The following is a 26,631-nucleotide window of genomic DNA, read 5'->3' on the forward strand; positions in this document are numbered from 1 at the left end:
TTTCTCTAACTTCATTTACATTTTACACATTTGGTTTCTTAATCTTGCTGGTCTATTTTCAAACAGGACAAGACTAGTCAGTATTACAATCAAACCAGAACTAATCCTACACACACATAGTGCCAGAAATAAGAAAATCTCTTTTGACTATTTTCATTAATACTTCTGTTTAAATCTGTTTTTTTTTTTTTTTTTTTTTTTAGACAGAGTCTTGCTCTTTCGCCCAGACTGGAGTGCAGTGGCACCATCTCTGCTCAGCTCACGGCAAGCTCTGCCTCCCGGGTTCATGCCATTCTCCTGCCTCAGCCTCTCAAATAGCTGGGACTACAGGTGCACACCACCACGTTCGGCTAATTTTTTTTTTTTTTTTTTTTTTTTTTTTTTTTTTTTTTTTTTTTTTTTTTTTTTTAGTACTTTTAGTAGAGACGGGGTTTCACCATGTTAACCAGGATGGTTTTGATCTCCTGACTTTATGATCCACCCACCTCAGCCTCCTAAAGTGCTGGGATTATAGGCGTGAGCCACCTTAAATCTTTTTTTTAACAAAAAATTTAGTTAAATATTGAGTTTAGAGCCTCCAAATACACAGCCATATAATATACAGAAAATCTGGGCTCTTAAAACAATTTTAGAGAAGAATCCTGCTTAATTGCAAAATAATAACAACATAAGGTCTTTACAAATACTTTTACATATATTTACCAAATATATGTAAAATCTTTACCAAAACTCTATGAGGTAGTTGAAGAGGGTAGTGAAATCTCTCTTTTTCAAATGAAGAAATTGAGGCTCAAATAGATGTACCTGACTTGCCCAGGATTCCATGACTATAAGCAGCCAAGATGAGATTTCAATCTGGTTGGGAATTGCGTGCTAAAGGTACACTTTTGTGGTGCAGTTTCACTGAATTGATTTCCTCAGTCATTCTAGAGCTTTATATATTTTGGCAAAATTAAGATATTTATCTTAGGAATAATTAAGCTTCCTACTATCAATAACAGTTTGACATGCTCTTCTGTAGAAGTCCTGCCTTCTTCATTTTTAAATTGCAAACTACTCTGTCCATTGTACAGACTTACCATGAAAATCTGGGGACGTTATTGCTTCAGAGGATATCCACTCAACATAAGGGTTCAAATAACCAATCATGGCTTCTCTGGTTTAGGCAGATCTGAGAAAGCATCAGTCAATTCGTAGATGCTCCAATGAAGATGCAATTAAAACATTTAATAAATCCTGCCCTCATACCTCATTTTCATTGTTAAGAGTTTGCTTTTGTTTTTTCTTTCAATTTTCTGGGTGACAGTGATCATCAAACCTACAAAATTAAGGTCTGGAGGAGTCAATTGTGATTGTTCTTTTTGCCCCATCATGGATTTGCCTATTTTGTTTATTTTGCTGATTATGGGAAATTGATAGATTGGAAACATCAGAGTCATTGGTTGTCAGTAAATGATATAATCAAAATTATAAGGCAGTTTTGTCATAGACTTAAATTATTCTTCAGCAAAGTATTAATAGGTAGGGGTGTGTGTGTGTGTGCGCGCGCACGTGTGCGTGTATACAGTAAGTCCTCACTTAACATGGTCTGTAGGTTCTTGGGAACAGCAACTTCAAGTCAAATGAAGTGTTCAAACTGGTCCTCCACAAGGTGATTTCATTCAATTTCCTTTCATTACAACGTTGATGAGAAAAAAAGTTGGTCTTGTTATAGTTGTTTCAAGACCAACTTCAAGTTGTTAAAGTAGCAGTTTCCAAGAATCTATGGACAAATGAGGACTTACTGTGTATATACACACACAATATACAGGCACATATGTAATTTATATATGTATATACATAGTTATTTGTTCTTTTTTATTTTTTACTCGTTACATTTAATATCTTTGTCATAGGAAGGCTGACAATATAAAACTTCCTATGTATGAAAACTCAAAAATAACCAAAGTGGCAAGTGAATAATTCCTTTGAGAAGCAAAAGAACAGTACAATGTTTATTAACCACGTTTCTTCCTGAATTTTCTTCCATTTTTTTAAACACACAAAAAAGCTTTCCTGTACTTAGATTGCTGTTTTCTGTTTTTAATGTTGTTAACATGCATATTATTGCATTTATGGGTAGTAGTAGATAGTGTAATATACATGAAACCAACATCTAGGGATGACTGCCTTCTGAGTGCTTACAGGTGGCGTGTTCTCTTATTATCCAGCTTAATCACAGCTCCCTCAACTGATAACTTCACTTCATCTGCAGTATTTCCAATCTGTAAATCTGGTTGGCACAAGTTGGTTTTAGCATATTTGGAACCATATTTTAAATCACTGGAACCACTTTGCCTTAATGCCCATGGGCTGTCAGCTCTCAAGGGCCAAGACCAAGTTTTTCTTAACTTCGTGCATATAGCATGGAACCTGGCTGGAACAGGTACTCAACAATTTTGCTGAGCAGAACTGTCCTCAGTGGAGAAAAGAAAGGAGAAAGGCTTTACTGAAGACTGCCCCAAATACAAACAAATTCCATTTTAAATGGAATATATACACTTTAGCCCCCAAATGCAGACCAGTGCACCTCTGTGGGGTAGTTTCCGACTAGTCACCTGGTAACAGATCATTCCTGTCATTCACAGGCTCAGTCCCATCTCTATTTTTCAGTATCTTGAATCAAGCTCTCTCTCCTCTAATCATGGAAGAAATAGAACCATAACTAGTTATTTTGGGTAAATGGGAGCTACTTAAAAGATTGATATTTTAAAAGCTTAAATGAAATGTTAATCAAATATGGTTTGTGATTATTTTCTTTCTATGAATATTCTTTAATTGTGGAAGGCCGTTTCTTAGGAAGAGAACAAGGGTTTTCTTTTACAACCGAAAGTTTTTTTTGTTTGTTTGTTTTTTCATGAAATTCTTGAGTTTTAAAAAATTGATGGTTGTTTTGCATATCACCTAGTAGCTGATTCAATGGTTTGTTTTTCTGCTAAATGTTAACCTTCAAAACTTGAATTTATTTCTTAATTGCTATTTCTACTTCAGGAATCTTAAGAAAGATGGCTTAACCCAGTCAGAAGGGACAAGCATAATTTTCTTCCATGGCTATTATAAGTATTAGGAGAGTTTTCACGACCATGCCATAGCTTCCTAGTGATGCAGAATTGGTAAGACTTGTGTGATATATACATGTGTGACTTGTTACATATCATAGCAACTGTATGGTAGGAACAATGTAAATAGCTTCTCTTGCAGTTGACCATCATTAGAAGAATCACTGCATTCCAGTGTCTGAAGAGCTTCCTTGTCCTCAGGAAAATGTTAAGTCCTGGTCCCATCCAAAAGGCACACCAAAAAAAAAAAAAAAAAATCCTCTAAATCATCTCCTTGTTAACTGTTCCCCGCCACAGCACACACAAAAGTTTATAAAAGTATTGAAAGGATATTCTCACAAAAAAAGCGAAGTCTTGAGTTTACAGAATGAGTATCAAGTACATGCAAAAAAGCTTTCGTTTCACCCGTATATAAATGGCTCTAGAGAAAGATACATGAAAAAACTACTGACTACATAACACATTCTTTGTGGCACTTAACTAGGGGTAGGGGAGCAGGAAATAAATAGTTCATAGTTAGGGTCAATTCTCTGTCCCATAGTCCAAACATGGAGATCCCACAGTGTCCCAAGGCAGTGAACATCCAGGTATCTTTCCAGATAACTTCCTGAGAGTCACAGCTTTCTTCAGAGTGTCTCATCTTGCCCTTCCGAAAGCCCACATTATTGCCTTCAGTTTCCGCAGCCTGAAGTCAGCCATCCTGAAACACAAATTGGAACCTATTGCATGGTTGGATCTCATGTAACAAAGTAAGAATGTTCCTAGAGAGCAGTTTTTCAGATGAATTTGAGGGAATATCTGAAATGATCAGTACCTCATAGTCTCAGGATTTAGTGGGAATTAGGAGATCACATAGGTAGCCGGGTGCAGTGGCTCACACCTATAATCCCAGCACTTTGGGAGGCTAAGGTGGGAGGATCACTTGAGACCAGGAGTTCAAGACCAGCCTGGTAAATATAGCAAGACCCCGTCTCTACAAAAAATAAATAAAAACCAGCTGGGTGTGGTGGCATATGCCTGCTGGCCCAGCTACTTAGGAGGCTGAGATGGGAGGATCGCTTGAGCCCAGGAGTTCGAGGCTGTGGTGAGCTATGACTGCACCACTGCAGTCCTGTCTAAGGGACAGTGAGAGCTTGTCTCAGAAAAAAAAAAAAAAGAGAGAGAGAGAGAGATCACGTAGTTCACCCAGCACATGAACTCTTGAAGACTCCTATATGGAGTCCAACTAGGATGTTGACCTTAAAGGGTATACCACAAATCATTAGTTCCTCAAAATGATTCTTGTTAAAAGGTTTCCCTTTTAGAAATCTACAGTGTAAATTAGTGCATAAGGGCACTGAGAAAACCTATCAATCTACATATGTATATGTACATATGTATGACTATATATGTATATGACATATATTCACAAACATATTCCATTTTATTTAGTCAGCATTTCCCAACGCTTTTATGATAAATATTTGTTGACTAAATTTAATTTAGTAGAAGATAAAGGAAAATAAAAGAAGTTTAAAGGAAATGCATGTATTCTTACTGCCAAGAGAGTAATCTTGACCTGTTCTGACATGCAGGGGCTCTGTGGTCACTGGTGAGATGAGGTACACTGCCACAGAAAATGTTCATACCCTTATATTTTAAAATGAGTATAAATCCTAGAACTCTGTTGGAGGAAATGCACGGATTACAAACACAAGTACCTTTTCTGCGTTCTACAGTTTTTAACTACAGGACTCACAAACATCATCTGATACTAAATAATAAATGTGTAGGTCAGTGCTCCTAATGCCATTTATTGGTCTCACCTGGCAGAAAAAAAAAAAAAAAATCTTAAATTTAAAAACTCCTTTGTCTACATATTCAACCCCTGGGTATAATTTTGTCATTTTTTTTTCCTTCTTGCTTATTCCCTAAACAGGGCAAACATCTCATTTGTTACTGATTTCTATGGGACTGAGACTATATACCATACATATGCATTTCATGCAAGAGCATACTTCCTTCATTAATTAGCACAGATGAAATTAAATACTTGGGGTCAGTGAATCATCCCTGTGCTTTAAGAGAGAAAAACATGGCCGGGCGCAATGGCTCACATCTGTAATCCCAGCACTTTGGGAGGACGAGGCAGGTAGAATATCTGAGGTCAGGAGTTCAAGACCAGCCTGGCCAACGTGGTGAAATCCTGTCTCTACTGAAAAAACAAAAACTAGTGGGGCGAGATTGCGCCACTGCACTCTAGCCTGGGTGAAAGAGTGAGACTCTGTCAAAAAAAAGAGAGAGATAAGAACACAGAAAAGATAAGAGAGCATTTGAATATAAAAGTTCAATTTCCAGAAAACAAATTTAAATTTTTTTAAAAGCCCAGATACTTGTTTATATTTTCTTATAGAGATTAATGATCAGGAAATCTTACCTATGTGATTGTCTTACACCCAACAGGCTGTGAACTTCTCCTAACTCAGAAGCACAGTTTAAGTAACTTGAACTGTGAGAGGCCAATAGTAGTGAGCTCATGGCCAATTTCACTATTTGTTTAACAAAAGCAGGTTCTCCTCTGAATTCAGAGATGCCCATGAGGTGGGTGCCATCCTGAGCACTCTGGTAGGCATCCTGCCATCAACCTGGAGAAGTTCTTTTTCTGAGATTCCAGGGGCAGCTACAGCACCCATGGAAATAGCCTCTGCAGGCTGAGTTGGTGTACGGGGTGACTAGACAGGGAATCCAGAAAATCTTCTTGCACAATGATTCTTTGCTTTTTTGGATCACATACCCGCATGAGAATCTGTTTAATGCATGGACTCCTCTTCCCAGAAGTGAGCATATGTTCATGTATAATTTTATATAAAGTATAAAGTGCTGTCATGAACCCCCTGAAGTCATTAAATAGACGTCAGGTTAAGAGCTGTTGGCACCAAATCATGATCTTTCTCTTATTCCCGTTTATATTCCCAGCTTGAACTGTGCTAGGCCAGTAAAAGAAGTGGGGGGATAGGACTGATACAATTGCCAAGATGATCAGTGGGGGAAATGTTAAAAATAAAGTGGGTGTTGCAAATCTATAGAGACAGAAAATAAATTAGTTGGCTGCCTAGGGCTGGGGTGAGGTGGGGGAGAGTGACTACTCATGGGTGTAGGATTTCTTTTTGGAATAATGAAAATATTCTAAAATTAGATTGTAGTGATGGTTGCACAACTTTGTGAGTATGCTAAAAGCATACTGAAAGTATACTGAATTGTATACTTTTGAACGGGTCAGTTTCATGGCATGTGAATTACATCTCAAAGCTGTTTTTAAAAGTGGATGTTATACAAAACAAAAAAAGTGTTTCAGCAGAAACTTACAATAAACCTTGTATGACCAGAGATAATGGGTGGCCTCCTTATGCACTGCCTTCAATCAGGAAGGAACTAGGGGGATTTCTGGTTAAAGGTCATTGGAGTTTTTCTCATCATGGAGAGATGTATGGAGAGGTGTGTTTAGGTCTCCTGAAGAGTGGAATGTGGAGGACCACCCATAAGACTAAAGAGCACTGGCTTGATCCAGTAGGATCTCTGCCTAACCCAATATTCTGTTTATGAGAACGATTCGACAGGGCGGCATTGGCTGTCCTCCATGACATTGCTTTAAACGTTAGGAATATGATGCCAATTTTCTCAAATCCTTTCTCTTAATACACTATAGACTGTTAACTAATAAATTTATCTAACTCCATCTTGAATCAATTTCTATGTCAGCATACTCTAACAAATTCCATCTGCATCCTACTTTGCTTTGCATGATTTTGCTCATGCAGAGGCAGAGCCTGGTTTAGAGATCCTCAAGGGCCATGTATCTCTGATTCTTACCACCCCCTTTTCCATGATGCTGTCAAAAGCTTCTTTTGAGTAGAGTCAAAAGTTTCCAATTCTCCTTTATCTAAAAGGCTTTTGCTTCCACTGCCTTTCTTGACTCTGGCCCTGGTTCTAGCTTGGAAAACCAAGCTGATCTGTATTGTGTACTGGTATCTTGGATATATAGTCAGGGGCTTCTGGGGCATCATTTCAGTACGCACACATGACAGCCTTCGCTAGGTTTCAGTACTTGATCTGGTTCAATTTTTTACATCATGAAACTGAGATCCAGAAAGAAGAAACATATGTCCAGGGCCACATAGCTAGCCAGTGGCAAGACTAAAAGTGATACATGTCTTCATTCCCAACCATTCTGCTTTCAGAACTACCAGGCTGCCCCCCAGACCCTCTGTCACGCTCATCTCAGCCCTTTCAGCCTCCTTCTTCTGGTTTTCTTTGTGGGTTGACCTAGCACTTACCTCACCATCCTGTCTGGTCTCTTCTCCTTCATCCTGGTCAGGTTCGAACTCCGTGCCCCGGTCTACAACATCCACACCAGCATGCACCCTGGGCTTCTCATTTTCCCATTTGGCAAAGCCTTTGTCCTTTGCTGCTTTGTCATGGAACTTGGATTTCATTTTAGGGAAGGTGTGGGACCCTGAGTCCCCCCAGCCAGCCTCTGACCAGACAGGTTCAGTCTGGGTGGCCTGGCTGGTGGTGGCCCTCTGTAGCCTCACGGAGATCTTGCGAGAAGAGCCTGTAACCAGTGTGATGGCTCTGCTGTCTAAATCCCTGTGTCCAGCAGTGACTCCAGGGAACTCAAACACCTCATCCTGTGCTGGAAGTGAAAGAGGATGGTGATTATTTGACATCTGACTGCTTGATAGCAAAGCATCAAGGATAGTGCAAACAGCACGAGTCTGGCATGCAAGGTCCTAGAGGAACCGACGAGGAACAGAACTCAATTAGCTGTAGGCAAGCTACATGTTCCTGAGACTGGAAAGCAGAGAGAAGCAAGGATGATTCAAGGGTTTAGCCACTGCTGCTCACCCTAAAGAAGGCCTTAGCATTTAGAGAGACTGACTGGGTTTAGACCCAGAACCTAAATGAGGTCCAAGTGTGAGGAGGCAAGCAGAGAGAGACCATGGCAGCAAAGAAGGCAGAGGGCATTACCTGGGGGCAGCGAGGGGCTTCCAGGCAGTGACCCATGACCACTGCTCAAGGAGGGCGCCCGGGCAAATCTCCTGCAGGCCAGAACCAGGAGGTCTTTGCACTGTTTGTGACAATTGGCTCCACAGTCTGAAAAATTCCAAGGGTGTCGCAGATGATTAGTGTGTCTGATATTGACTGAGTTTCCAGGGTGGCACTTGATTTTTCAGCCCTCCCCTCCCCAACCCCAGTTTCTGTGTTGAATTTCAGAGTTGAGCTCAGGCCCATGGGGTGTGTCTAGCATCTGGAAAGGGGCCATTGGTCCACACTTGCCTTCCTGAGGTTCCGAAAGTTCTCTTACATTTGCTCAGCTTGATTCTCTATGCAATTGAGGACCTAATGAGCAATTGTGCCTAGGGAGCAAATAGAGTCCAGCCTGAGAGGTCAGTTGCCTTTGCCCAAAACTAAATGCAAATCAAATGGGGTTGAGAGTCTTTCCCAGGCTTAGATGGAATCCCCACAAAGAGAGCCTAAGGCAGGATGAGGGCAAGAAGCCTCAGCTTCTAGCCTCTCCCAGGCCAACTGCTGCCTCTGATCATTTATTGTGAGGAGTTCCTCCATTCAGCACTTGTCTGGACTTTTTTACTTTTCTTCATTTTCCAAAACCTTTCAGGGCCAGTGATTACATCTTCTGCTTCCTTCCTTTGTATAGAAACAGAATACAAGATGGGCAGATGCTCAGTAAATATGTTCTGTATTTGCTTATGCTTTGAAATGGTATGCAGTAGAGTCTGTGAAATTGCCCATTAGGATGTTTTAGATAAGGTAATAGAATGTTAATTACTACTTGGGGTAGAAAAATGTGGCCACTTCAGATGGTGGGTCCCAATTATTTCCTATGGTGAGGGTCCTACACTTCACAGAGAATCACTGAATAGAGATCATCATTTCTCTCCTACCGTCAAAGAGGACCTTTCTAACTATTTCCAATACCCATTTTCCCCTAAGTGATCTTGTTTCCAAAAAGTCTTAATGACGTGTTCAATTTATTTTAATTAGTTTTTTCTTCACTTTATATGCCAGTAAGAAAATACAAGAGATAATCCAAAGGTATAATATATTTTCATCTTTATAAAATTGCGTGTGTGTGTGTGTATTTTAGGGTATGAGGATAGAAACCAGAATAAAACGAATGACTCACTGCTGGGCAATAAGTTCTTGCAGTATCTTTGCTGCTTGAAAGTAAAAATCTAAGTTAGACCAAGGCAAGTGATAGAGAAGCACTAATGGGAAGGTACTTCTGAGCATTAAACAGTGGCTTCCATTGAGATTTGGGAAGTTTTTTGTTCATGCAAAATGAGGAGCAAATACTGGAAAATAACTGGAGAAAAAAGGCATGCTAGGGGAACAACATTCATCTGAAGGTATTCTGTGATTAAGATGTTTCTTTTTGAAGTTTTATTATATTTTTCAAAAGCATTGTAAGATTCTTAAAAGAACCATATAAACTGTACGCATAGTGTCCAGCAACTTCTTTTTTTTTTTTTTTTTTTTTTTTTTTTTTTTTTTTTTTTGAGACGGAGTCTCGCTCTGTCGCCCAGGCTGGAGTGCAGTGGCCAGATCTCAGCTCACTGCAAGCTCCGCCTCCCGGGTTCCTGCCATTCTCCTGCCTCAGCCTCCCGAGTAGCTGGGACCACAGGTGCCGCCACCTCGCCCGGCTAATTTTTTTTGTGTTTTTAGTAGAGACGGGGTTTCGCCGTGTTAGCCAGGATGGTCTCGATCTCCTGACCTTGTGATCCGCCCGTCTCGGCCTCCCAAAGTGCTGGGATTACAGGCTTGAGCCACCGCGCCCGGCCCCAGCAACTTCTTAAATAACAATAATGTGTACTTGATCATATATGTACAAGTAGCAACACATTCCTAAATGCTTAATATACATGCATATAGCATTTGTCAAATATATTTTATTCAATTGTTTATAAACTTAATTAAATGGGAAATATAGAGGAATGCATTCACTGAAAAGGACAAAAATACATTTTAAGTTTTCTCCTTGTTTTCTGTTACCATCTATGTGATTTAGTAGAGAAAAGAATAGCTAAGTGTGAGTGGGAAGAAGTGCCTATGGATTATAGAAATAGTAAGTAGTGTTTTTCTTTGAAGGAAAATTTCTTATATACAGTATTTTAGCTAGGCTTGTCCCACTCAGAATTCCCACCTTAACTGGATGCCTCTGATTCAAAAGAACTAGATTTATGTGTGTTGATAAGAGTGGTTTCTAACAAGCTATAAAATTCCAATTTTAGCTCTCCAAAACTCCAGGAACTCCTCCTCAGAGGCAATCATTCTCAGTTGCCGTTGACCCAAAAGACTGAAATTCTGAATAATGTCAAGAGCTTTTGTAGTTTAACCAAATTTGATTCTTAACCAAAATGTCACATTTTAAAAATTTTAACAAAATAACATTGATTTACCTTTGCATTTGTATCCTTGCTTGATTATGCCCCAGAGCTGTAACAAAAGACAAAGGAATGTCAGGGAATCTGAGGATAGATCTGGAAGGAAAACAAGGCCACTGAGAGGGAAGTCCTGGGAAGCTTCATGACTAGCCAGGCACAAACAGGATGTAGCCACTCTTAACACCCTTCCTGCCAGATAGAAGAACCCTCTCTGGGCCCCTTCCAGCTATGGTGATAACATGAGTTTCATTTCCCTTTTCTTTCTTGGAGCCAACTGGGAGCCAGGATGGGAAACTACTAAAGTTTGATGCACCAGACTTTGGCCTGATGCGCTCTCAGCAAAACGTACAGAGGAGATGGCCACTGGTCTTTGGGAGCCCCTGGCTCCCTCTTTTTAATGACACTAGCTGCTCTTGGTACCCACTACAGGAAATGAAGCAATGGAAGAAGCGCGCCTCACATGAAAGCATTTGGATTTTCCTAGGTTATTTTCTGAGTAGTATTTGTCCCGTGGAAAAATACAGAAGAGGAAATGATCTTAGTTATTCATGTCTTCATTCTCCGCATTTGCTCTATGTTTGGCCTGTGCCAGAGCTGTAGGAGATGTCGAAAAAGCTCAGATTCTACCAACCAAGGAGTCTGTGACTTCCTTGTGGTTAACGAGTAGGAAGTGACAAATCCCTGAGGCGAGATGTGAGGGCCCACAGTTCCAGGAGGGAGCGTTTGCCCGGTGGGGGGGTTCAGAGGCAACATTCTGTTGGTGGTGTCTTCGCTCTCTAGACAGACTCCTAAACACCATAAAGAAGAGGGCCTTGCCATGCCCTTCTGTGCCTCCCCACAGCTCTTGCACGGGGTGACAGATTCACCAGAGGTGTACAGTATGGGTAATTAAATGGGCTTAGCTCAAGTTGGAGGAGAAGAACTATTGCTAACTTTTTCGTGTTTGGGTTAGATGGCTATTATCTACTTAATAAAATAATGTCGAAAAAAGCAGGGCCCACTGGGACTGATGGGGGTGCCGTTCACAATGCTCATAGTGTATATAAGCGAACAATGCCCCCACATGTGGGCAGCATGGCCCGCTCTTCCAGAAGAGTAAGTCACAATGTGAAGTGACTCAAGATTACAGGAAAACTCCTTACTTCTTGACAAGGAACTTCCGCAAGTAGAAAACTAAAATTCCTTTGAGCCTTAACAGCTATTTGGTCCTTCAGAATACATATTAAAATGCAAATGTCGGTCAGGTGTGGTGGCTCATGCCTGTAATCCCAGCACTTTGGGAGGCCGAGGCAGGTGGATCACGAGGTCAAGAGATCAAGACCATCCTCACCAACATAGTGAAACCCCATCTCTACTAAAAATACAAAAATTAGCTGGGCATGGTGGTGCATGCCTGTAGTCCCAGCTACTCAGGAGACTGAGGCAGGAAAATCGCTTGAACCTGGGAGGTAGAGGTTGCAGTGAGCCAATATCCACTGCACTCCAGCCTGGCGACAGAGAGAGATTCTATCTCAAAGAAAAAAATAATAATAAATAAATAAAATGCAAATATCTCCTAGGACAGAGCAATATTTTGTCTTGGGGACAGGAAGGATTATTTGACAACTAAGTAGAAGCAAGGATGGCTGGAAGACAGAGGGGCATGATCCAGAAAAGGGCAGTGGTGGCCAGGATCATCACAGCTTGATCTTTACGATAATCTAGTTTGCTTCTCTTTTATAAAAGGTAAATGTGATGATCCAGGAAGTTAGATAATTTCCAATCTCCCACAACCTGGAAATTCTTTCTCCAGAGCCCTTGGTAATGATAACAGCAATCATAATGATGATAGCTAACATTTCTTGAACTCTTGCTATGTGAGAGGTACAGTTTTAGGCTCTTTATACATATTAGCTTGTTTAATTGCTCATGATGTCCGTATGGTATAGGTAATAATATTTTTCTCATTTTTACAGACAAGGAGACTGACCTGCAGAGAGGTAAAGTCCGTTGGCAAGGTCTCATAGCTCGTAAGGGAGAGAAGAATGTGTCACTTGAGGGAAAGACAGGAAGCCATTGCTCCTGCATACTCTGTGTGTGAGCAAAGGCACTGAGGTGGGACAAGAAAGGATAAGATTTAAGAAGAGACATCCTAATATCCAGATATGTTACATTATTGCATTGCTGCAGGAACTGCTGAAAAACATACAGTCAAGCAAGAGTGCTGGGGGTGGGGGTGAGGAGGTAGGTTTGCTCATGCTTACTTAATAGCCAGGAACAAACAGTAGCTAGGAAGAGGCACTGGGCCAGTGTGCCTGCCAAGAACAGGAGAGGATGAACTCATGTGGATGGGTATGCGGGAGTATTTCCCACAGTCCTTGGATTTGAGACCACCGGCTGCTGTCATATTTGGAGTAATTGTGGTGTAAGGAGCACTGGACTGAGAGTCAGGAGACCTGGGTGTGACTCATGGTTTTGCTGCTAATGATCTGTGAGACCTTGGGGGAAGTCACTTCACTTCTCCAGACCTCAGTTTCTTCATCTACAAAATAAGGGAATTACTAACACTCTTTCAGTTCTGGGATTCCAATTCTAAAATAAATCTTCTGCAGAGCAAGTCTGTTTGTCTTCCTTAACCTTAAAATGGAATTTATTTTAAAAGCAGATGGTTCTGGCACTGGAACCATTCTCCCACAATTCCTTTCAATGACACATCTATAGAGCTATAGTTAAATTCCTTTGAAAACCAATGGGCTTTTTAACATGAGTGTCAGTGAAGATCAAATCAAATCGTATCAATAAAATTAAATATATTTTAAAAACAAAAACAGCTGTAAAAATTTTAAATGAGTTAATTTCAATTAAACTCTCAAAGTATCAAGGAATACATAAAAAATGTGTACTCCAAGCCATGTGACGTGCAACATGTCTAATAGTATTTTATCATGCAACAACATGGTGGGTAAGTATTAACTCCCTTTTACAGATAGAAATAGACCCAAAAGGCCGGGCGCGGTGGCTCAAGCCTGTAATCCCAGCACTTTGGGAGGCCGAGACGGGCGGATCACGAGGTCAGGAGATCGAGACCATCCTGGCTAACACGGTGAAACCCCGTCTCTACTAAAAATACAAGAAAATTAGCCGGGCGAGGTGGCGGGCGCCTGTAGTCCCAGCTACTCGGGAGGCTGAGGCAGGAGAATGGCGTGAACCCGAGGAGGCGGAGCTTGCAGTGAGCCGAGATCGTGCCACTGCACTCCAGCCTGGGGCACAGAGCAAGACTCCGTCTCAAAAAAAAAAAAAAAAAAAAAAAAAAAAAAAAAAAAAAAAAAAAAAAAAAAGAAATAGACCCAAAGATGTGAATGACTTGGTCAAAGACATAGAGTTAGCAAGGGCAAAACAGAAATTTAACCCAGGGTTCCAGACTCCAAGTCCAGAGCTTTCTACTTCATCACAACTGCGTCAAGAATGCAGCACCAGCATCTCTGCTCCAATGAGTCAGGGGGACAGGTGTGGAACTTCCAAGAAAGTCTACCTTGCTGCTCCCACAGAACCAGGGCCTCTGTAAAAGGGAGGAACAGGACAGAAGGACTCGAGAGCAGAGATAAGACCTTGGAGTTTGTTTGTTTGTTTTTTGAGATGGAGTCTTGCTCTGTTGCCCAGGCTGAAGTGCAGTGGCGCGATCTCGGCTCACTGCAAGCTCCACCTCCCGGGTTCACGCCATTCTCCTGCCTCAGTCTCCTGAGTAGCTGGGACTACAAGCACCCGCCACCACACCTGCCTAATTTTTTATATTTTTAGTAGAGATGGAGTTTCATTGTGTTAGCCAGGATGGTCTCCATCTCCTGATCTCATGATCTACCCGCCTCAGCCTCCCAAAGTGCTGGGATTATAGGCGTGAGCCACCACGCCTTTCCGAGTTTTTATTATTATTATTATTATTATATTTAGAGATGGCAGCGGTGGGGGTCTCTTTATATTGCCCAGGCTGGAGTCAAACTTTTGGGCTCAAGCTATCCCCCTGCCTCAACCTCCCGAGCACCTGGGACTACAGGTCCATGCCAAAGCACCCGGGACCTTGAGATTTGGTAAGGGCCTTCTGACTCTCACAGCCCACCAAAAGACAGATGCATCATCCTGACTTTTGGCTGAGCCATGCCATGGCCCAGCAGCCTGATCTTTTGTTCACTGGGTCCCACTGTGTAGGAGTGTGTTACACACGGCCCCATCCCACATCAGAACTTTCAGGTCTAAGTACTTCCAGAGATTTCCATCAGAATAGAGAAACTAGAGAAACATGAAAAAGGAGATCATTTTGTTTTGTTTTGTTTTGAGACTGAGTCTTGCTCTGTTGCCTAGGCTGGAGTGCAGTAGCACGATCTTGGCTCACTGCAACCTCCGCCTCCCAGGTTCAAGTGATTCTCCTGCTTCAGCCTCCTGAGTAGCTAGGATTACAGGCACCTGCCACCATGCCCTGCTAATTTTTGTACTTCTGGTAGAGATGGGTTTTCCCCATGTTGGCCAGGTTGGTCTCAAACTTCAGACCTCAGGTGATCCTCTGCCTTGGCCTTTCAAAGTGCTGGGATTACATGCGTGAGCCAATGCGCCTGGCCAACCATTTGTTTTATGATAAAATGGTCTGGTCACGCAATCCTAGTGGAGATACTAAAGAAGAACTTCACCTTCTCTGCAGTGAATAACAAGAACTAGACTGGCTTTGCCCTGTGTCACATCAGCTGCTATGACCACCTGGGACCATCTTTGAGGTAATGGCTGCCTCTTATTTACCCATTCTCAGAGGAGTGTGTGCTTGAACACAGACTCCTGCATTTGGCCCCCCAAAGCCAGTTCTTTGAGCCTGGGATGGGAAAAATGTAATTTCTGGTAGTGTATAATATTGGCAACAAATTCAATATAGGTGAACAAGTCAACAGGAGGACATGGCTGCCAAATAAAGCTGACACGACTGAGCTCTGGCATCTAGAAAAAGGGGTGACTGTCACCGGGCGTGGTTGCTCACTCCTGTAATCCCAGCACTTTGGGAGGCCGAGGCAGGCGGATCACAAGGTCAGGAGATGGAGACCATCCTGGCTAACATGGTGAAACCCCGTCTCTACTAAAAACACAAAAAATTAGCTGGGTATGGTGGTGGGCGCCTGTAGTCCCAGCTACTCAGGAGGCTGAGGCAGGAGAATAGCATGAACCCAGGAGGCGGAGTTTGCAGTGGGCCAAGATTGTGCCACTGCACTCCAGCCTGGGCGACAGAGCAAGACTCCATCTCAAAAAATAAAAATTAAAAAAAAGAAAAGAAAGAAAAAGGGGTGATTGTCATACTCATCTGGGTGCTGGGCCTCCCTCACCTGGAATACCGCATTTTCCATTGTATTTAACTTGGATATCAACTGGAAGACATTCAGGGCCCAAGAGTTTCTGTTAAGGCCAGGACCAAAAACTGACTTCACTTCCCAAAGAATTATCAAAAGTGGGGGAAGGAAGCGTGCAGTCTTCATTTGTTGCAGTGGTGTAGGTGAAGCACAGGGCTGACAGTCAATACACCTGTGTTGGAGTCCAAGCTCCGGTAATGATTAGCTGTGCAATCCTCAGAAACCTGGGTTATCCTCTCTGAACCTCTCTATCTTCATAAGCAAGATGATGAAAGTAAAATACCCACTTCAAGGGCTTGCTATGAGGATTAGTTACCATAATGTCTATGGAAGTACTTTGTTACCATCAAGCATTCAGTAAATGTTATTTTTTATTATAACCAGCTTCTCTCCAAAAAGATTTTTTCTTCTTTTTGAGTTGTGAATTATTGAACCATGCCATGATGGATTTCTGGTCACTAATAACACATGAAATGAAAACTGGAAGGAACTCGCTAAGATAAATGCACCTCTTAATTGCAACCACTTATGAATATTAGTGATAATGCCAGTGCTCATTGGGCTGACACTTTTCCCTGGCAGGGATTAATAAACAAACCCACTCTCTTGAGTTAACAGCCAACCTTCCCTGTTTTTGCTGGCCCTGCATTCCTAGAAAATAACGAAACCTTGCCTTTGGTGTTTAATCTTTAATTTCAGGGAGGCATCACGTTTTACTTCTGATTCAAAGCAGACAGCGAACTTTATTTGGTGTATCATTTTCCTACCCTTTCAGAATGCCGCGCAAGTAACTACTTATGTAAGAAAACAACGAAAAACAGACTTACGAATCCTGCACAGTGTTCGCAGAAGGTTGGTTTGAGATAGGTCATCTCCTGAAAATTATGGATAAATCCTGGTCCCATTTTACAGTGTAGTTGGGATTTCGCTCTCAGGAAGTAAGCCATCATTTCATCTTTACTAATTAGGCCGTCCCTGTTAAGAGAATCCAAGAAGGGAGGGATCTTTGAATATCAGGTTGCTACGTAGTTGCCACACTTTAATCACCCACCTCCCAAACCTTTGTGGCCAAAAGCAGATGAGGAATATTCACTTCTCTATTACATCTCAGAGAAAGGGCGAACCTCAAAAGGCATCTTCAGGTGTTCAACGCCTTTTTCAGTGAGCAGAAAATTGTGTATGTGTGCACCCTGCATGTGTGTGTGTGCAGGAGCATATTCATGTAAGCACACATGTGGCCTGTGCACTGCGACACAGAAAGTCTTTATTATGAAAAGCAGCTTCCTGAAGGACATCTTTCTAGTCCTTGCCTAGCTGTAAGGTTGTGAGAATTAGGATGATGGAGAAAGGCAGAAAACTGTAATAACTGAGCTGACCATTCTCAAATTCATTCAGCTTGACCCTGTCCAGGCTCCTTGGTGATATTTTCACTCACATCTTAGTGGCTCATAGCCCATTCACTGTGACTGGCTGGGAGCAATTCTTCCAGATCTACTCCACACAGAACAAACCTCTGGTTCTTCCCACCTTCCAACCCCTGCTCACCACATACCCTGACTTCTTGTTTATCAAAAATGATCCAGTTGGCCAGGTGCGGTGGCTCATGGCACTTTGGGAGGTAATGGTAATCCTAGCACTTTGGGGGGCCAAGGTGGGTGGATCACTTGAGGTCAGGAGTTCAAGGCCAGCCTGACCAACATGGTGAGACCCCTGTCTCTACTAAAAACACAAAAATTAGGTGGGCATGGTGACGTGTGCCTGTAATCCCAGCAACTCAGGAGACTGAGGCACGGAGGCAGAGATTGCAGTGAGCTGAGATCACACCACTGCACTCCAGCCTGGGCAATAGAGCGAGACTCTTTCTCAAAAAAAAAATAAATAAATAAAATAATAATAATAATAATTGGATCCACTTGACACAGGTGAGCTCCATATTGCTTTTTGTCCATTAGCATGTGCTGGCGATCACACCTTTCCTTTCCGGTTCAGAATTCTTTTCTACCTCCTCTGTCCTCTCTTGGGGCTCCTCTCTCAGAGGAAATGTTGCCCCATCCAGCACTCTCCAGCCTCCCCGGGACTCTCCTCCTTCCAGGTTATGCTCAGTCTCTTTCCGTTTCTTCTCCCGTTCACAAATATGCTCAGGACTTTCCCACCTGAAAAATCCCCTTTCTCAGTCCTGCCACCATCTCCAACAGGTGTCTTTTCTCTCTTCCTTCTTTTACTCCCGAGGTTTTCAAAAAGAGAAATCATTAGGCTCTTTTATCATTTCCTCCAGGTACTCTTTATGCCACTTGGGTTTCTAACCCTACAAATCTGTCACCAAGAACATCCTCAGTGGCCTTTTCTCATTGGCAGGAGGTAACACGGAGACATGTTTCCTTCTTTCGGCGCCCTCCCCTTAGGCACCCTGGAATTGCATGCCACCCCGCTTCTCCTCCTTCCTCTCCAGCTCCCCCTTCTCCAGCTCGCTGCAGGGCCCTCTGACTCCTTTCAATGCCTGCGTGTAGGAGGGGAGTCCCTGAAGGCTCATTCCTCAGGCCCCAAGCTCACCTCCCTCTAAGCGTTCCCACCAGAGTTTGCTCACAAGATCGCGACTCCAGCTTACAGTGGGGCTGAAGACTTCATCTCCATCCCCAGCCCTGACTGTTGTCCTGAATTTTTGCACCACATCTTCAACAACTTGCTAGACCTCTCTTCCTGATAATCCACTCTCTGTCTCAATCAACGGATCTAAGTCCAACTTCATCTCTTTCTTCCCTGTACTCCCTGCCCAGGCTTCCCTGTTGCTGTTTGCTGTGCCACAATTTTCCCCCAGGCTTGAGAATTTGAGATCCCTTTCTTACCTCCTATGCAAAATAACTTTGATTTTTGTACATTATAAGTATTATTATTAAAGTTATTTTGCGTAGGAGGTTAAAAAAAAAAGGATTCTAAATTCTCAAGCCTACTGGGAAATTATGGCACAGCCTAGCACCCAACAGTTATTTTTTCTGCTCCTCTGACCATCCATCCACCATCAAGGAGGCACCAGTGTCTATTATTCCCTTCTTTGTGTTCTTGAGTTCTCATCATTTAGTTCCCGCTTAGGAGTGAGAACATGTGGTATTTGGTTTTCTGTTCCTGCATTAGTTTGCTAGGGATAATAGCATCCACTTCCATCCATGTTCCTGCAAAAGACATGATCTCGTTCTTTTTTTTTTTTTTGAGACAGAGATTCGCTCTTGTTGCCCAGGCTGGAGGGCAATGGCACGATCTTGGCTCATCACAACCTCTGCCTCCCTGGTTCAAGGGATTCTCCTGCCTCAGCCTCCAGCATGTGCCACCATGCCTGACTAATTTTTGTATTTTCAGTAGAGATGGGGTTTCTCCATGTTAGTCAGACTGGTCTCGAACTCCCGACCTCGGGTGATCCACCTGCCTCGGCCTCCCAAAGTGTTGGAATTACAGGCGTGAGCCACTGTGCCTGGCAATCTCATTCTTTTTTATGGCTGCGTAATAGTCCATGGTGTATATGTACCACGTTTTCTTTATTCAATCTATTATTGATGGGTATTTAGGTTGATTATATGACTTTGATATTTGAATAGTGCTTCAGTGAACACTAACATGCCTGTGTCTTTATTACAGAATGATTTCTATTCCTCTGGGTATATACTCAGTAATGAGATTGCTGGGTTGAAGTGTAGTTCTGTTTTCAGCTACTTGAGGAATCGCCATACTGCTTTGCACAATGGTTGAATGAATTACACTCCCACCAACAGTGTGTAAGTGTTCCCTTTCCTCTGCAACCTCACTAGCATCTGTTATTTTTTTACTTTCTTTCTTTTTTTATTTTTTAATTTTTTTTGAGATGGAGGCTTGCTCTGTCATCCAGACTGGAGTGCAGTGGTGCGATCTTGGCTCACTGCAAGCTCTGCCTCTCAGGTTCACGCCATTCTCTTGCCTCAGCCTCCCGAGTAGCTGGGACTACAGGCCCCCGTCACCATGCCCGGCTAATTTTTTGTATTTTTAGTAGAGACGGGGTTTCACCATGTTAGCCAGGATGGTCTTGATCCCCTGACCTCGTGATCCACCCACCTCAGCCTCCCAAAGTGCTGGGATTACAGGCGTGGGCCACTGTGCCCGGCCAAGTTTTTGACTTTATAATAGCCATTCCTGGCTGGGCACAGTGGCTCACACCTGGAATCCCAGAACTTTGGGAGGCCAAGGCAGGTGGATCACCTGAGATCAGGAGTTCGAGACCAGTCTGACCAACATGGACTAGTCTGCCCAACATGATGGAACCTCGTCTCTACTTAAAAAAAAAAAAAAAAAAATTGCCTGGCATGGTGGCGCATGCCTGTAATCCCAGCTACTCAGGAGGCTGAGGAATGAGAATCACCTGAACCCAGGAGGCGGAGGTTGCAATGAGCCGAGATTGTGCCACTGCACTCCAGCTTGGGTGAAAGAACAAGACTCTGTCTCAAAAAATAATAATAATAATAATAATAATAGCCATTCTGACTGGTATGGGATGATATCTCACTGTAGTTTTGATTTGCATTTCTCTAATGATCAGTGATATTGAGCTTTTTTTCGTATGCTTATTGTCCACATGTATGTCTTCTTTACAGAAGTGTCTATTTGTGCCTTTTGCCCACTCAAAGGAATGGGCACTGATTTCATAATGAAGATGCCAAAAACAATCTTTATTATATATGAGATAAATAAATTTATTAATGCATTGTCTCACAAATTTATGACATCATTTGCTACGTAAATTTGTGTAACAGTACATTAGCCCATCTCCCCTCCTAGGGACTCACAACGTAACACACTTTAGCCTATTAAAAGCTTTGGGAAGTCACACAGTAAAGACACCTATTTAATGAGATTTAACCCTGTGTTTCTCACATGTGACTAGTTAGTTCCTTTCTCAAAAGTACTAATCGATAGCTACTTCGGTGGAACATCATTTGGAAAATAGTACCTTAGAGAAAACATCTTTTTGAGACTTTCCAGTATTAACCACTCAAAACTTTAGTGTCATGTAAGCAAGATATGAATAGTTCAAACCTTCATTCATAGAAAACAATTCTATAGATATCAGTAAGTAGAGATAATGATGATATATAGAGAGAGATAGATGCAGATATTTGCTAGGACAATCTCAATTCTGTCTCTAGAACCAACAGATAAAAGAAATGAAGACTGGGAAGTTATTTTAAGTCAATGTCCTATTTACAAACTAAGCAAAGAAGTGGGTAGTTAGCAGGCAATTTAAATTTTACTTTGTGAAGGAAGTTAATGTTTCTAATAGAATTTATTTTAAAAGTATTCTTTGTTCTGGGTATATAATGAAGATGAATTTAAGATTTTAAGTTATGTTAATGTGTCAAGGCTTTTCTTGGTGTGTTGAATTACAGATTTTATTTTCTTAAATTCAATTAAGAAAAAATGGCTAGAGACAAGGTCCCACCATGTTGCCCAGGCTGGTCTGAAACTTCAAACGATCCTCCTACCTCAGCCTCCCAAAATGCTGGCATTACAGGTGTGAGGTATCACACCTGGCCCCAGATTTCATTTTTAAAAAAAATCTCATACCAGCAAAAATATTAGAGAATTTTAATGTAATTTCATTTGCCCATTTACCAAAACAAAATCCAGCATTTCCTTACAGGTGATTTTTAAATTAGGAACTAATCTTGTACAATTAACAATCAAATTATTAATGCCAGGATTTCTCAGCAGTTTTTTTTCCAAATCATTATTTTCTTTTAATGAGTTGCATGTTAGTCTCTAAAGCGGTTTAATTTTTAGGAATCATTTGACACTAAAAAGCAATATATTTTTTCTTCGTTTATCAAGACAACCTTTGATCAATCAAAGGAAAAAGCACGAATGCTTCTTGGCTATCTGCAGCTATCGTCTGCTTTAATGAAGACTATAAATAAGTTTTTTGGTTTTTTTTTGAGACAAAGTCTTGCTCAGTCACTCAGGCTGGGGTACAGTGGTGCTATCTCAGCTCACTGCAATCTCTGCCTCCCAGGCTCAAGCGATTCTCCCTCCTCAGCCACCCAAGTAGCTGGGATTATAGGCCTGTGCCACCACGCCCAGTGAATTTTTGTATTTTTAGTAGAGATAGAGTTTCGTCATGTTGGCCAGGCTGGTCTTGAACTCCTGGCCTCAAGTGATCTTCCTGCCTCAGCCTCCCAAACTGCTGGGATTACAGGCGTGAGCCACCATGCCTGGCCAAATTTTTTTTTTTAAATGCTCATGAGTTTTAAGATTGCCTTCAGGTCCACTAATGCCAAAGATTCTCCCAGGTTAGATCTAATTATATTTCTCCTCTACTCTTTTTTGGTGGAGATTTTTTGGGGTTGAGAGCTAAGCAATAGAGGCAATATAGCAAGTGGAGTGCTTGGATAATTTACAAATATGCACTTGTGCTCAACACTGACAACACGGTCTGCCCTGTGATTCCATTCAGGTCATGTTCATACACACCAAGAAAATAATCAGTGACGAATTAAACCTGGCTCATCAAAGCACTAGGGTTGAAGCTGTCAAGATGTAAATTACAAGTTTCCCTTTTCTCCTCTGATAATAATTTTCTGCTTTACGATAGTTGCAGTAAAATAAAACAAAATTAAAACTTACTGATCTTTGTCCAGCACACAGAAGGAATCCAAGAAGGGAAAATTGGCAGCTATACTTTCAAAGTCCTCTTGGGAAATGTACCCGTCATGGTCATGATCATAGTTTCTAAATACAGACTGCAAAGGAAAGATCAGTATTTATTGAATGACTATGAGGCAGGCTCTGCACTTGTTATTGTGAAAGCAATGATAACCAGCATATGGTCCTTTCTATCAAGGAGCTTAGAATCTAGTGAAAGATAACTAAGTCAAGAAGCCTTTATAACATAAGAGACAAGTAGTTTGCTGAGGATAAAAACAGAGTAATGGTTGGATGTGGTGGCTCACACCTGTAACCCCAGCACTTTGGGAGCTGGAGGCAGAGGTGGGAAGATCACTTGAGCCCAAGAGTTTGAGACCAGCCTGAGCAACATAGAGAGACCTCATTGCTACAAATTTTTTTTTTAATTAGCTGGGCATGGTGGTGCATGCCTATAGTCCCAGCCACTTGTGAGGCTGAGGCAGGAGGCTTGCTTAGCCCAGGAGTTCGAGGTTACAACGAGCCAAGATCACACCACTGCACTCTAGCCTGGGCAATAGAGTAAGGCATCATCCCAAAAAAATGAATTTAAAATAAAATTAAAAATAAAACTGGGCCGGGCGCGGTGGCTCACGCCTGTAATCCCAGCACTTTGGGAGGCCGAGGCGGGCGGATCACAAGGTCAGGAGATCGAGACCACGGTGAAACCCCGTCTCTACTAAAAATACAAAAAACTAGCCGGGCGCGGTTGTGGGCGCCTGTAGTCCCAGCTACTCGGGAGGCTGAGGCAGGAGAATGGCGTGAACCCGGGAGGCGGAGCTTGCAGTGAGCCGAGATCCGGCCACTGCACTCCAGCCCGGGCTACAGAGCAAGACTCCGTCTCAAAAAAAAAAAATAAATAAATAAAACTTGGGCTGGGCACGGTGGTTCACACCTGTAATCCCAGCACTTTAGGAGGCCGAAGTGGGTGGATCACCCGAGGTCAGACTTCAAGACCACCCTGACCAACATGATGAAAACCCCATCTCTACTAAAAATAAAAGAAAAGAAAAAAATTAGCCAGGTATGGTGGCGTAACGCCCGCAATCCCAGCTACTCAGGGGGCAGAGGTACGAGAATCGCTTGAACCTGGGAGGAGGAGGTTGCAGAGAGCTGAGATGGCACCATTGCACTCCAGCCTGGGCAACAGTAGCAAAACTCCATCTCAGTAAATAAATAAATAAAAACAGAGTGCTATTGGTAGTGGGGAAAGAGGAGGTAGATTAAGAAAGGTTTCCTGGGAAAAGCAAGGTTTAAACTGAAACCTCAGGGTTGAGTAGAAATTGGCTTAGTGAATTTATAAATTCCAATACCATGACAATAGAAAATAAAGTTTTAAGGTGTTATCTCAAAAAATAAACTGTACATTTAAGGCAATTCCAGTCAAAATCCCAGTAGGGATTTGTTTTAAATGAACAAATTGATTATAAGGTTCAAATCAAAGTGGTTACATTGAAAACAGGCTAAAAATTATTTTAAATGAAGAGTAATGAGGCGGAACATGCCCTTTCAGAAATCAAATATTCTACACAGCTACACTAATCAAAACAACATGATACAAATTACCATGGGGAGTGGAGTCCAGAAACAAACCCATGTATATATGGGAATTTAAAATATCAAAAAATGTCTTTTAAAATCCACAGAGAAATTATGGATTATCCAATAACCGCTACTGAGTTAAATGACTAATAATCTTACAAAATAAATTACCTCCAAACTAAATTCTAGATGTATTATATATTATTTATTTATTTATCTTTTTAGAGACAGGATCTCACTCTGTTGCCCAGGCTGCAGTGCAGTGGCATGATCATAGCTCACTGCAGCCTCAAACTCCTGGAATCAAGCCATCCTCCTGCATCAGCTTCCCAAAGTGCTGGGATTATAGGCATGAGCCTCCGCACTGGTGTATTACATAGTTTAATGCAAAAAAACCCAAAGCTGTAAAACGCCAAAGATAAATAGATGAAAATATTTTTCACATTTCATAATCTTTGTGTGAAAAAGGGCTTTCTTAGCATGACATCAATGTCAGAAGCCATAAAGAAAAATATTTTATTTAATGAAATGCAAAAAATTTGAACCAAAAAAGCTCAATTAACAAATTTTAAGATAAATGTCAAACAGAGCAAGTTATTTGCAGCATACGCGAGAGCAAAGACACAAAAGTCAAACAGGCAATCACCAAATAAAAATACAAATAGTCAATACATCCATGGAAAGTTATTCAGCTCTGCTAATCATTACAGAAATATAAATGAAAATAAAATCTTAAAATACTGTAATTGATCATCTTCTAGGGTATGAGACAATAGTTACTCTTGTATCAATTTAGTGATGTAAATAGCCACAATATTTCTGGAGGACAATCAGGAATTTTAAGTGCCTACTCTCTGACACAGCAATTCCACTTCTAGGAATCTGTTCTAAAGAACTCGAAGAAAGTTGCATAAGACATACATGTATATATGTATGTAGTATATCTGTGTTTATATATACATAGAGATAGAGAATAAAGTCATATAAGATAATCTACAAATTATCAGTGGTTATCCCTGGAGAACAGAATTACCAAGACCTGAAAGTAAAGCTTTTTATTTTCTATAATTTATGTAATGCTTTAATATTCTTGATGATTCTACCTTCCTTTATAATCAGAAAAGAACAAAAAAGTTTCCCATTGCCCTCTGCAAAATTAGGTTTTCAAAAACTTTTGTAAGTTCTTTCTGCAAACACATGTACACAAATTTATATTTGATTTTGATTCCAGTTTTAATTAATCTCTCTCCTTTTCCCAGTAGTTTCTGTCTGTTCTGTCTATCTATATTGCCCTGTGTTGCAAGTTGCTTCAGGAGTATTTTGGGAAGTAGTTAGGTATAAATGAATGAGTTAATTAAAAATATGACTCAAATGAGCCCATCTCAAGCTTTTTCATAGGTAACAGAATTGTGCAAAATCAGAAAACATTACCTTTTTATTTTTAAAATCCCAGTATCATTACTTAGCTATAATAAAAATAGCTTAAAAGTTAACTATTTTGGAATGCCTACTATTTATAGTTTAACATCCATATTTATACTGCAAGTAGATTTTTTGTGGAGTAAAATTCATCATAAAATCCAGGTCTTTTGTTTGATTGAACCAATGGTAAGGAATTTGGAGAATAAGGAAGAGAGAGTAGGTAAGGAAGACAGAATGAGACAGAGAGAGAGAGAGAGCAGAGGAAGTCAGTATGTAGAATGAGACTGGGAGAGGGAACAGCTCTGTCTTCCGTTTCCTGGCTTCAGACATTCCTGAGCTGCAACTCAGTCCTTGCATTCCCTGGGGGCCCCTGGATCCTTTTCTCACCTTCCCCAGCTCTAAGCTGGATCTGTTACTACCATAGGCTCCATTGGACCTTATCTCCTTCTCAGACCTTCCCTCACTAATACTCCTCTTGGCACCACCCTTTTCCTTCCTGCCTCACACGTTCCACAAAATTTTTCTTTCAGCACCTCCTAGTTCCCTAAATTATCCAAGATGTAAGACATTCTTTCTTTTTCTTTAAACATCTTCTCCCAGAAAAAAGCACATTCTGTCCCAAAGACTCAATTCTGTTGCACCAGCAGATGTACCTACCAATCCATTAAAGTCGACATTTAATTCAGGATCACAGTTTCCTGTACCCTAGATGTTTCTGTGTTCCCCCCATTGGCACTTCTACTCTTTTTTCTACATGGAAAACTCTGACAGAGCCTTGTCCTACATTAGGTGATTTTTCTAATCTCAATTACATTGGGCTGCTGTGTCATAAAATTCCAAAACTATACAAAAGGAGAAACTATCCAACTTACAGGATTTCTTTCCTGCCCTTGGGTAATCAATTTATTGGGCATCTTAGTGGGACCTATGTGGGTTTTTCATGGGTGATTCTAATCCCCAATCCCTTGAGCTGCTGACAATGACAGAGGTGGCAAATGCCTGGGAAAGAGAATTGCTGGGAGTAGCTGAGAGTATCTGGGCAAGAGAGAGTAGACTGACAACAAAGGGAAA

General features: G+C 41.4%; 1 protein-coding gene across 11 annotated transcripts in view; it reads right to left on the minus strand.

Annotated features, from left to right (window-relative positions):
* Nucleotides 1-1,817: 1,817 nt before the first annotated feature.
* Nucleotides 1,818-26,631, minus strand: part of RASGRP3 (RAS guanyl releasing protein 3) — a 129,159-nt gene continuing 104,345 nt past the window's right edge. For all 11 annotated transcript variants that reach the window (XM_050754958.1, XM_050754961.1, XM_050754962.1 and 8 more), the window contains 6 exons: nucleotides 22,540-22,655; nucleotides 16,728-16,875; nucleotides 10,556-10,592; nucleotides 8,106-8,231; nucleotides 7,412-7,770; nucleotides 1,818-3,798 (listed from right to left, as the gene is read on the minus strand). In XM_050754958.1, coding sequence (XP_050610915.1) covers nucleotides 3,790-3,798; nucleotides 7,412-7,770; nucleotides 8,106-8,231; nucleotides 10,556-10,592; nucleotides 16,728-16,875; nucleotides 22,540-22,655 — 795 coding nt within the window. In that variant the 3' untranslated portion in view covers nucleotides 1,818-3,789. The remainder of the gene's footprint in view (nucleotides 3,799-7,411; nucleotides 7,771-8,105; nucleotides 8,232-10,555; nucleotides 10,593-16,727; nucleotides 16,876-22,539; nucleotides 22,656-26,631) is intronic.

This window comes from Macaca thibetana, chromosome 13 (genome assembly GCF_024542745.1).
Source record: "Macaca thibetana thibetana isolate TM-01 chromosome 13, ASM2454274v1, whole genome shotgun sequence".
NCBI lineage: Eukaryota > Metazoa > Chordata > Mammalia > Primates > Cercopithecidae > Macaca > Macaca thibetana.